The sequence below is a fragment of the Neomonachus schauinslandi genome, chromosome 15, assembly GCF_002201575.2.
Source record: "Neomonachus schauinslandi chromosome 15, ASM220157v2, whole genome shotgun sequence".
NCBI lineage: Eukaryota > Metazoa > Chordata > Mammalia > Carnivora > Phocidae > Neomonachus > Neomonachus schauinslandi.
The window spans coordinates 24,832,561-24,844,675 of NC_058417.1; the positions used below are offsets into that span (position 1 = coordinate 24,832,561).

General features: G+C 38.1%; 1 protein-coding gene across 1 annotated transcript in view; it reads left to right on the forward strand.

The window, feature by feature from the left end:
- Positions 1 to 12,115, forward strand: part of BCAS3 (BCAS3 microtubule associated cell migration factor) — a 602,596-nt gene that overhangs the window by 24,343 nt on the left and 566,138 nt on the right. The window contains exon 5 of the mRNA XM_044921944.1: positions 2,944 to 3,050. Coding sequence (XP_044777879.1) covers positions 2,944 to 3,050 — 107 coding nt within the window. The remainder of the gene's footprint in view (positions 1 to 2,943; positions 3,051 to 12,115) is intronic.

The window sequence follows — 12,115 nt, forward strand, 5'->3', positions numbered from 1 at the left end:
GGTAGGCTATACTGTGAGAACAGTCTAGGAGTTAGCTTTGAACAACTCGAGTGTCTAAAGAGTAGGAGGAAAGGGATGAGCCAGTGCAGGAAATGGTCATGGAATGATTAGAATGATAGGAGGAAAACTAGGAGAAGGTTGTACCTGGAATACCAAAGGAAAATATTTTAAGGAGAAAATGGTGAACGTTGGTTATAGCTGCTAAATAGTCTAGCAAGATGGGCTTAAAAAACATACATTGCGTTCAACAACTTGGAGGTTATTGGTGACCACAGCAGAAGTCACTTGGGAGGAGTGTTGGGGCAGAAACCATTTTGCGATGGATTTGGGGTGAATGAGAGATAAAGTATAGATGACAGTTACAAACAACTTAATCAAGGAATTCAGCTTCTGGAAGGAGAGGAGAGTAATGAAGTCAAATAAAGGGAGAAGGATAGTGTTTCAATTTATGATTTTTTAAAGCCTTACTTATTGTACAAATATATCATGGTAGATAATACAAAAGGTAGATCAATGAATGTAGTTTTGCAAATCCAGCACCTGTGTAACTATCACCTAGGGTAAGAGAGAGAATATTGTTACCTAATTGCTTAGTGATTTTGAATTTCATGTCAATAGAATTATTTGCTGTGTAGTTTTTAATTTAATTTAATATTTATTTATTTGAGAGAGAGAGAGAATGAGAGAGAGAGCATGAGATGGGGGAGGGTCAGAGAGAGAAGCAGACTCCCTGCCGAGCAGGGAGCCTGATGCGGGACTCGATCCCAGGACTCCAGGATCATGACCTGGGCCGAAGGCAGCCGCCCAACCAACTGAGCCACCCAGGCGCCCCTGTGCCTCAATTTTCTCATCTGTAAAATGGGGTAATAATAATTCCTACAACAGAGGGTTGTGCTGAGACTGAAATGAGTTGTTTTTTTTTTTAAAGATTTTATTTATTTGACAGAGAGAGACACAGCAAGAGAGGGAACACAAGCAGGGGGAGTGGGAGAGGGAGAAGCAGGCTTCCCGCCGAGCGGGGAGCCCGATGTGGGGCTCGATCCCAGGACCCTGGGATCATGACCTGAGCCGAAGGCAGACGCTTAATGACTGAGCCACCCAGGCGCCCCTGTCATTGTGGTTTTAATCAATACTTGCTTAATTACAAATGAGATTGAGCCACCTTTCATATTTATTGATGGTGGATTTATTTGAATGTCTTCTTTTTGAAGTGTTTTTTCATGTCTCCAGCCTGTTTTTCTAGTGACTGACTTTTTCATATTGGTTTTTAATTGTTACACGTACCAGATGAGTCCCTGTGGGGTTATAATTGTTCTAAGTCTCTTCTCCCCTGCTGTGTCTTGCCTTTTCACTTTTCTGGTAAGGGTGGCTCATGATTAACAGAAGTTCTCCATTATAATGTAAGAGATAATGTAGTAGAATTTGCCAATCTTTCATGCAAAGACTTTTTTTGTGTGTCCTATTAAGAAGTCTTTCCCTGTACCATGATGACGAAAATGTGCTTCTACATTATCCACGCATGTTTTCCTAATTTTACCTTTGTTATTTACATCTAAAATTCCCCTGGCACTGATTTATTTGAAGTTTTTTAAAAGGTAGGAGGCACTTCAACATGTTTAAATGCTCATTGAAAATATCTAGTAGCATGGAAGGTATTGAAGATACAGGAAAGAAATGATTAGAAAAAGGCTCCTGAGAAGGTGGGGGAGAATGGGATCCAAAGCAGAGATGGAGAAATTTAGTCTAGACAGAAGGAAAGACCACAGTTTGGAATGAGATGGAATGAGAACAGAGTGGTACCAGTCCACTCAGGTCTTTAGCAACAGGAAATTTCTAGTTTCCCTGTGCAGTCTCAGACATATTATCTGCTGAGTAAGGAGAGATTGGGTGGAGTCAGGGCTTGGAGAAAGCTTAAGAAAGTCATTGAAGAAATTATAGGTGAAGTTCCAGAAAATAGAGTAAATGTGATGTGCTGTTTTGAGGGTCCAGTTGAGGTTTGTAGAGATAAATTAATTTATAGTGGTACCAATTCTGTCTAATTGTGTGATATTCCTGTAGCAGTACTTGATTGCCATAGAATGTATGAAGATAGTGGGTAGTTGGGTTTGTCTAGGATTGAGATTTTGCAAGATGGGTGCCATGTAGGAATCCCATAAAAAGAGATCAGAGACTGTAGATTATTGGCAGAAGTTAGATGATTGATCAAAGACCATAAGACGGAAGGAGAGTCAATATAAGGTGGTCTGAAGAATAGGGAGAAGGCAGTGGTATTGGTGGACCAGAAGACCTAATGAAGTCAGAGAATGGATCATAATGGAAGTGGTTGAGCAAACTTGCTGGAGGATAAGGTTGTGATTTGAGAATAGAGTGCTTGAATTTGTGTCTTGTGAGGTGCAATGGTTTTGTTCAGGAAGGATATCTTTCATAATACTGATTATATAACAGATGATTAATCACTGATGCGAATTGGGTCGATTAGATAGGTACCTATAATTCTATTGTAGTGGACCATATGCCTGATGTTCAGGTACATCAGAATTCAATTCCTAAACATGAAGGAATGTGGCTTGTCTTCCACTGTTAGCTTTACAAATATTAGAAATTCTAGTAGGTTATACTCATATTTATATTTAATTAATTTTGGTAAAATATTTTTTTTATGTATCATTTGCAGATGGTTTTGTTCCTGGTATTAATATTCCCAAGTTCTCCAGGGAGAGTTTTTTTTTTTTAAAGTCTTACTTGTGCAGATAATTATAGGTACTGTTAAAAAAAAAACTACTAGTTTTATAATTTCAGCTTCCTGTTCACTTTCTTATAAATGATGTCTTCCAAATACTTACTTTCTACTGAAAAACAGTTTAAACAATTGTTAGACTAATGATATTAAAGAAGTGTAGTTTTCTTTTTAATTTGCTTCTTTGTGGCTTAATTCTAACACAGATACATCAAGAAATCTGGAATTTCATGAAATACACAGCACTGGGAATGAGCCACCTCTGCTGATTATGATCGGCTACAGTGATGGAATGCAGGTCTGGAGCATTCCGGTAAGTCTGGATGTGTATGAATCCCTAAGATATAACACTGGCCAGCATGCTAGCTGATGTGAAATCTGGCCATACTTTCTGTAAGGTCTCATCCATTTATTCCACAAGCATTTGCTAAGAGGCTGCTGTTTGTGTAACACTCTGCAAGGCACAAAGAACAAGGGACAAGTGAAGGGGCAGAGGGGCTATAAATGATTTGTGATGTCCCGGCCAGGAATTGTGGGAATCAATTTACATGCAAGATCTCATTTTTTTTGTCATAGTAACTCTATTGAGTAGGTATTATTATTATTATTTCCCTCCCATTTTCCAGAAGAGTAAACAAACTTACAGAAGGCTTTTTCTTTTCTTTTTTAAAATTAGCAGTCATTAAAAATCAGTGTTTTGAATTGGTTAAAACAGTCATGTGGTACAAAATTCTTCAGGTTATGAGAGGTTAAAAAACTCCCTCCCACCCTTGTCCCCCATTCCCCTTGAGGCAACACGGATTTTTAGTTTCCTATGTATCCTTATAGCTGTGTTTTATGCAAATAAAAACATAAATAAATTTGTTTCTGCCACCCTGCTCTCCCTAACAGATGGGAGCACATTATACAACTTAGTCTGTACCTTGCTGTGTTTTACTCATAATGTCAGTATTCAGAGACCTTCTTCATTGAATTTTATAGCTGCATATAATCCCATTATTTGGATTTTCCTTAATTTATGTAATTTGTTCCTATCTTGAAAATACTTGAATGTCTCTTTTTTCTACTATTAGACATAATGATGTAATACATGAATCTGAACAAAGGTTATTTTATGTCTGTGCATCTGTATAAGATAAATTTCAATTTTGGTAAGTGTTTAAAATTGCCTAATATTGGTCCCAGTTTTCCTCTTAAATCCTACATGTTCCTCTTTGGGATGACCTACCAAGAGGCTTGGTAGGATCACAGCTGAGTGAACTGTAATACAGATTGCATACTTTGGCTTGTACTTACATTCTGGCCTGGCTGAAATATTGGGTCTCTCCAGTAGATGGTGGTGGTGGGGGGGGGGCGCGGAGGGGAGCTTCTGTTGTGTGGTTCTTTTGCAGTTGGAAGCTCAAGGCTATTTGTACCTTTAATAAATTTACTCACCAAATTGTTTGAAGCCCCTGGTGTATGTGTGTTTCAGCTAGAATTTCTCCCCCCTCTTTTTGGTTCTGTCCGGTAATATCATTCCTTCTTAAAAGATTTATAGAAAAACATAGTATATTAGGTCAAATTTAAAGGAATTCAGGATGTTCTTGAGTACAGAATTTGGCTTCAGTGGCATAAAGATTATTAAATAAAGATCACATTGGACTTCAGAATTCTTTAATATTTTATTTTATTTTTTTAAAAGATTTTATTTATTTATCTGACAGAGCGAGAGAGCACAAGCAGGGAGAACAGTAGAGGGAGAGGGAGAAGCAGGCTCCCCGCGAAGCAGGGAGCCTGATGCGGGGCTCGATCCCAGGACCCTGAGATCATGACCTGAGCCAAAGGCAGACGCTTAACAATTTGAGCCATCCGGGCGCCCCTTTAATATTTTAAATAAAAAGTTATTTAGTCTTTGATAAGTCACTGATGATGAACTTTGGTCTTTCATCTAATCATATAATTATATATGATATTATTAATTATTTAGGGTTAGGGTTTGTTTTTAAAGATTGGCTTTATTTTGCAGAGGTAGAAGAATCCTGGTATGTCATGAAATGAGTGTCCTCTTTCTTTTGCCTTTTGGGGTGGGTAGTTGACTTTTTAAAAAGATTTTATTTATTTATTTTGACAGAGAGAGACACAGCGAGAGAGGGAACACAAGCGGGGGGAGTGGGAGAGGGAGAAGCAGGCTTCCCGCTGAGCAGGGAGCCCGATGCGGGGCTCGATCCCAGGACCCTGGGATCATGACCTGAGCGGAAGGCAGACGCTTAACGACTGAGCCACCCAGGCGCCCCTAGTTGACATTTTTCATGGCCCTTCAATGCTGTTTGTAATTTAAGTGTCATACCGAAGGCATGGACAGAGGACTTAAAATTAAGCAGTGGTTTTTTTTTTCCCCCCACCACCAAGAGAAATATTTCTAGGTTGTGATCAGGGGAAAGCAAATGTAACTTTCTTATTAAGAGATACAATATTTTGATCCATTACACTGTTTGTTGACAGACTTGAAGGCAGAGGGGAAGCTAGAGCTTTAACAAGAAGCTTGAGCCTGTGTGATTAGGGTTGTTGACTGGACTGAGTACATTCCTTTGGTGGTACTCAGGCTACCCACTTGTTCTGGTTATAATTAGAGGTATCACTTTTAATAGTTTTAAAGTTAACTTGTGTTTAGCTCTGAGGGACTTAGAGGTCTTCTGAGTAATTTAAATTACTTGTTTAAAGTAATTCTTATGCCCAGATTGCATTTTGAGAGCCTCGAATAATCTTTTCTTCATGCAATATTCATTAGCTGGTTGTTTGCTATTATAGTATTATAGCCCCGTGAGGACTGTTGCAAGAATTAGGAGGCAGTTTGGGAAAATGAGCTCCTTCTGTTGCATTGATTGTGCTCTTACTGTGTTCAAAGCATTTTATAGACACAGAATCTCATCTGTTGTACACTGTGAGGTAGAAGTTATCCTGTTTTACAGGTGGTGACGTCATACCACTTGTAAGAGGTGGAATCGGAATTCAAACCCAGTTCTATCTGACCACAAATTTAAAGCCTATGATCTCAGAGCTGTACTTCATTACTCACCAAATGTGATCGCAGAAGATACGCCATGCAAGTACTTTGGCGGTTCAGTTTTAGTTTTTTTTTTTTTTTTTTTAAAGATTTTATTTATTTATTCATGAGAGACAGAGAGAGAGAGAGAGAGACAGAGGCAGAGGGAGAAGCAGGCTCCCCGCGGAGCAGGGAGCCTGACGCGGGACTCGATCCTGGGACTCCAGGATCATGACCTGAGCCGAAGGCAGTCGCTTAACCAACTGAGCCACCCAGGCGCCCCTCAGTTTTAGTTTTCATTATACAAGGTTATGGTGTGCCTTCAACTCTTCATCTCTTATAGAGTACTGTGACTGATACCCATTACTAACTAAACCCTTCCAAAACTTATCATTAGTCAGCTATTCAGTAATCATTGAAGTGTTACCATGTGCTAGACAGTGGGGAACTTACGTTGGTCAACCTAGAAATAATCCTGGCTCTTAGGGATATTTGCAGACCATAAATCATATTTGCTTTTGAAGTACGTGTGAGTGAGCAGAAAGTCAATCCCTATCCAAGCCATAGCTCATTTTTTTTGCTTCAAGTTTGTGAACAGGGTTCCCTCCTCTTGATTTTATATAACCTGGGAGTCTCAGATTGAGAAAGTAAACAGATCCTGGTTACACATTTAAAAAATTGTCTATTTACGAACTGCACAAATTTGAACAAGGCCCAAATGGTGTCTCGATATATGGTTAAGTGGAGTTCGCTCAGCAGCAGGACCGCCAACTACTCAGAAGTAGTTGTTCTGCTGCCCAGTTCCCACCACTCTGTATATGGGGCGGCTGGAGGAAAACACCAGCCTTCCCAGCTTTCCCAGGCTGTCAGGCCCCTTATCTCAACACATCTGATGCCACATAAGAAAGCAGGATTATTTGTTGATGTTCTGGATGAACAGGCCCTTTTCCCACTCATGCCTAACAATCTCATTGCGTCTTTTTGGTAATATAAATATAGTTTCTCTTGCTTAAAATCCTGAACTTAAAAAAAATCAAGATTGTATGTGGATTAAAAATCGAATAGTTTTGTGTGATTCATATGAAAAAATAAGCAGTTCTGTACTCTTCCTTTCACAATTCCTTGAATTCTATTAGCTGTTACCAGTTTTTATTTCAGTCATTTTAATATGTCCTATGTACATTCTTGATTTTTCTTTTCTCCCAGTCTTATACATAGAATGACTTGATGCCATGAACAATGAGGACTTAAAAGGTGTTCATTATTGGGGCTCTTGGGTGGCCAGTTGGTTAAGCGTCCGACTCTTGATCTCAGCTCAGGTCTTGATCTCAGTGTCGTGGGTTCAAGCCCTGTGTTGGGCTCCACGCTGGGCATGGAGCCTACTTAAAAAAAAAAAAAAAAGGCATTCATTTATTCAGCACAGATCTGGGATAAAATATGTATTTTGAGCAAAACAGTCATGGTGTTTGCTCTAATGGAGCTAGTAGGAAAGATGGATTTAAATAAAAATATACAACTTAAATTGTAATATGAAAAGAATAAGAGATCATAATAATAAGGAAGTGGCATAGAAATTAAGATTTAGCAAGGGTAAGCTTAGAACAGTAGTCAGTGGCTCTGAGGTGGAAATGTTCTTTCCTCTATGGTTGGACATTGATTTAGATTTCTTTTTTTTTTAATAAGATTTTATTTATTTGACAGAGAGAGACACAGTGAGAGAGGGAACACAAGCAGTGGGAGTGGGAGAGGGAGAAGCAGGCTTCCTGCCAAGCCGAGAGCCCGATGTGGGGCTCGATCCCAGGACCCTGGGACCATGACCTGAGCCTAAGGCAGACGTTTAACGACTGAGTCACCCAGGTGCCCCTTGATTTAGATTTCTTAAATATTTTTTTTTCTTAAAGAGTATTGAGATAAATATCTTTATGATCATATAATTTGGAGAGATCAATAAAAGTAGATACACCAAGGCTCTTGATAGATCTACCAGATTGCATTCTTATAAAGCCATGCCACTTATATTTACCCCATTTATTTATTAATTCATTCACTCAGTGAAGATTTATTGATTGCCTTTTACAAGCCAGACCCTGTTCAAGGTGCTGGGAAAACAACAATGAGCAAAACAAAATCATTCTTCTTGCGGACTTTCCATTCTAGGTAGATGGGGAAGATGATAATAACAAACATGTAGCATGCTAGCTGGTAAGAAGTGTTAGGGTGGGGTGGTTGATGTTGTGGTGGGTTGCTGTATTATACAGGGTGGTCTGGAAAAGTCTCTCTCAAAGATTTTTTGAGCAGAAGTGTGGAGGAGTGATCCTTCTGGGTTTTTGAGGGAGGAGCATTAAAAGCCAGTACTCTATGCAAGGATTACATTTCCTCTATATTCAAGAACAGCAAGGGGGCAGTTCAGCTGGAGGTGGGTGGGCAAAGTGAAGAATGTTGGGGGATGATGCCTGAGAGGTGGTGGGGGGCTAGAGCTTGGTCAACCACGGATTTCAATAGTTGTAAATACAGAGCAAAGTTGAAACAATTTTACAGTGAAAACAGGTATATCCACCACCTAGATTGAACCATTAAAATTTTACTATACTTAATTTCATATCCATCTCATTCAACACATTTTAACATAAATTGCAAACATCAGTAGACTTCCCCCCACCATGTTTGCATGCATATCATTAACTAGAATTCAATATTTGATTAATTTTTGTTAAAATATGCACACAATTAGATACACAAATCTTTTTTTTTTTATATTTATTTGAGAGAATGTGCGTGCAAGAGAGAGAGCACAAAGGGAGAAGCAGGCTCCCCACTGGGCAGGGAGCCCGATGTGAGGCTCCATTCCAGGACCCCGGAATCATGACCTGAGCTGAAGGCAGACGCTTAACTGACTGAGCCACCCAGGCACCCCTAGATACACAAATCTTTGACAAGTGTATACACCTACGTAACCCAAATCTCTGTCAAGATCTAGAACATGCTTATCACTGAAGAAATTTCCCTCATGCCTATTCCCAATTAATTTTTTTCTATACCATGCAGAGGCAACCACTGTTCTCATGTCTTCCCCCACTATAGATTAGTCTTGCCTGTTTTAGAACTTCTTGTGCTATTATACTATACACATTTTTGTGTGTGTAAGGCTTCCTTCACTCAGCATGTTTGTGAGATTCACCCATGTTGTTTGTTCCTTTGTATTGCTGAATAATACTCCAGTGTATGAACATACCATAGTTTATCCTTTCTCTTAGTGATGGATAGCTGGGCTGTTTACAACTTTTGCCTTTTCTGACTAAAATTGCTGTGAAGATCTTCTGTAAGTCTTTTTGTAAAGTAGTGTGTTCATTTCTCTTACGTAAGGACCTACAAGTAGAATTACAGCTTCATAGGGTAGGAGTGTGGCCAGTTTTATAACAGACATCCAAACCTTTCTCCAAAGTAGTTGTACCATCTTACATTTCCCCCAGCAGTGGATGCCTTGTTCCATAACCTCATCGACATTTGGTGATGTCCATGTTTTTAATTTTAGCCATTCTGATGGGTGGTACCTTGTGATGACTAATAATGTTGGTACACTTTTTCATGTATTGTTGGCCATTTGAATATCTTTTAGGAATTATCTGTACACTTTTTTTTGTCCACAAAAACCTTGAGTTGGAGAAGCCATTTGAAGACTTTGAACAGATTAGACAGCAATATGTCTTACAAAAGTAGGAAAGGTATGATAAAGAGCAAATATGAGTGGAAGAATGGTGAGTTTGGTTTTAAGTTTGTGGACCATGGACTGGTGGTGCTGGTCGTAGTGAAATGTTTGTTACTGTATACAACAAAATAAGTACAGAAAATGAGAGTAAGCTTTTAGACATTGCCAGCTATTTGCCAGTTGCACATCATCCAAATATGTGTTTGTTGCTTACAGAAGTATCTGTGCCAGAATGGAAATTAAAAAATAGATAATCAGGCATTCATGACATGGTTTGCCAAACACTATCAACATGTCACCCAGGTGGAGGAGGAGTTACGACAATGGGTATGTTTTAGACGTTGTGTAGTCATGTGTTATTTCATTTAACACAGACAATCATTTCTATAATTATTAACATTCATTTTAGTGGTTATATGCTTTCTGGACATAGAATAAGATATAGAAGTTTCAGGGAGGAAATTTGAATTGCAGGATGAGGACTTGGATTTTGCCAGTATGAACTCATTAAAAATCTTTGAGTAACAAGAGATACATTCCAAAATCCATATTTAATAAAGATTTTTCTTGCAGTGACGGTGCGATGGATGGAGAATAAGGAGAAAAGAAAAGGTTATCAGGCCAGTTAGGAGTCAGTGTCAACATTATCCAAATGTGGGATGTTGTGAGCCTGAACTAAGTTTGTTGTGGTATCTGATAATACATTAAGAGGAGAGAAGAGTCAAAGATGTTTCCAGGGTTTTGACCTGGGGCTGGTGCTACCTGGTATGTAGGATGGCATAGTTTTAGAAGAAATGTAATTTTATTATTAGACTTAGACTTGCGTTATGTTAAAAATTATATAAGGCAAAAATTGCATTGCGTAGTGTAAGTAATAAAGAATTCTCATTTAAAATTTTCAGCGGCTAAGAAACCCGAGATAACCTTTATAAAAGTCCTGATAGTTTTCCCTACTTTTTTGCTGTGTGTTTGAATGGCTACTTAGTTTTATCATCCTCTTTTGAAATTCTTAATATCTTAAACAATATTTAAAATGTGTTTATTACAACACCTAGAAGATGACAGTTGCTTTGCATGAAACAGTATATTTATTTATTTATTTAGTTTCAAAGAGGTTTTTTTTTTGTTTCAAGTTTTTAAATTCTAGTTAGTTAATATACAGTGTAATATTAGTTTCAAGAGTAGAATTTAGCAATTCATCACTTACATATAACATCCAGTGCTCATCACAAGTGCCCTCCTTAATACCCATTCCCCATTTAGCCCATCCCCCCACCCACTTCCCCTCCAGCTCCAGGAAAGCACCAGATGTCGACTCATGTATATTTTAGGTTCAATAAGTTAACATTTGGAGTGCTGTCTTGGAGCTTTGAATGTACTTCAAAGATAATGACACTAGGTGTCGCTAACACATTGCATTAAGAAAAGTGCAGCTGTCCCTTGAAAGGAAGTATTTGCCCTAATATAGTGTGTGTAGCTTTACACCACAGCGTTAGAGAAACATGCAAGGGCATAGTTGAGGTAAATACCAGTTAGTCTATTATTTATTAGAAGCTGGATGCCAATAGACCTTGCCATGTCAAGATTGCTAGCCAGGAAACAATTTTTATGAGTTTCATTTGGGAGCAATATAAAGTCCATGATTTTGGGTAACTGGCAAGCAGAGAAAGTTTGAATATGGACCTGAATCAAAAAATAGTGTTCGTTGAGAATGGGGCCTTATTTTGTTTGGTCTAGTCTCTTATTACTGGGAAGGGAAATAAAGGACTGCTCTTTAGTCATCTGCAGTGGAAGAGCTTTGGGAGTCATGAAGTGAATAAAAGCAAAAATGAAGAATAATGTTGAAATAACTTCTAGAATCCACCTGTATTAATGGAGAAAAATACTTTTGCTTAGAGTGTGTCACTTTAGAGAAATCTTGCATCTGAAGTTTAATCTCACCTTATTTTAATAGTGGCTTTATCTGACTTTGTTGATTTAATATACACACTCTGAGTTTGAAATTTATTATTGTAAATTGGAATTTTTCTTGTTTGAAATATTTTTGATGTTTTTCTACTCTAAAGCAGAAGGTATTCTTTGGACAAAAGTAGACATTTGTGGAAGGTAGTGTTTTCTTTTGTTATAAATTCTCTTGTTATAAATTTTATTGAATATATTAAATGCCGTAAAGTGCACAGATCTTAAGTGTACAGATTGAATTTTTATATATGTATATAAACTTTGTACATCACTCAGATTAGGATATACAACATTTCCAGCAACTCTGAAGAGTCCCTCTTCCCTGTTAATATTGTCCTCCTCGTAACTCCAAGTAACCTGTATTCTGACTTCTGTCACCAGAGATTAGTTTTTCTGTTCTTGAACTTCATATTAAAAAAAAATGTATATGGTCGTAGATAGTACAGTCTGTATTCTTTTATGTCTGGCTTCTTTCTCTTAGCTGTATGGCTATGAGATTCTTTCATGTTCTTGTGCATAGCAGTAATTTGTTCTTATTTTTTTCTGTGTAGTATTTTATCAATACAACACATTTTAAACAGTCCATTATAGAGCCAATAGTCATTTTTGTTGTTTCCGGTTTTTGAGTATTATGAATAAAGCTGCTATGAACGTTCTTATATATGTTTCTTGGCAGACATACACTGCA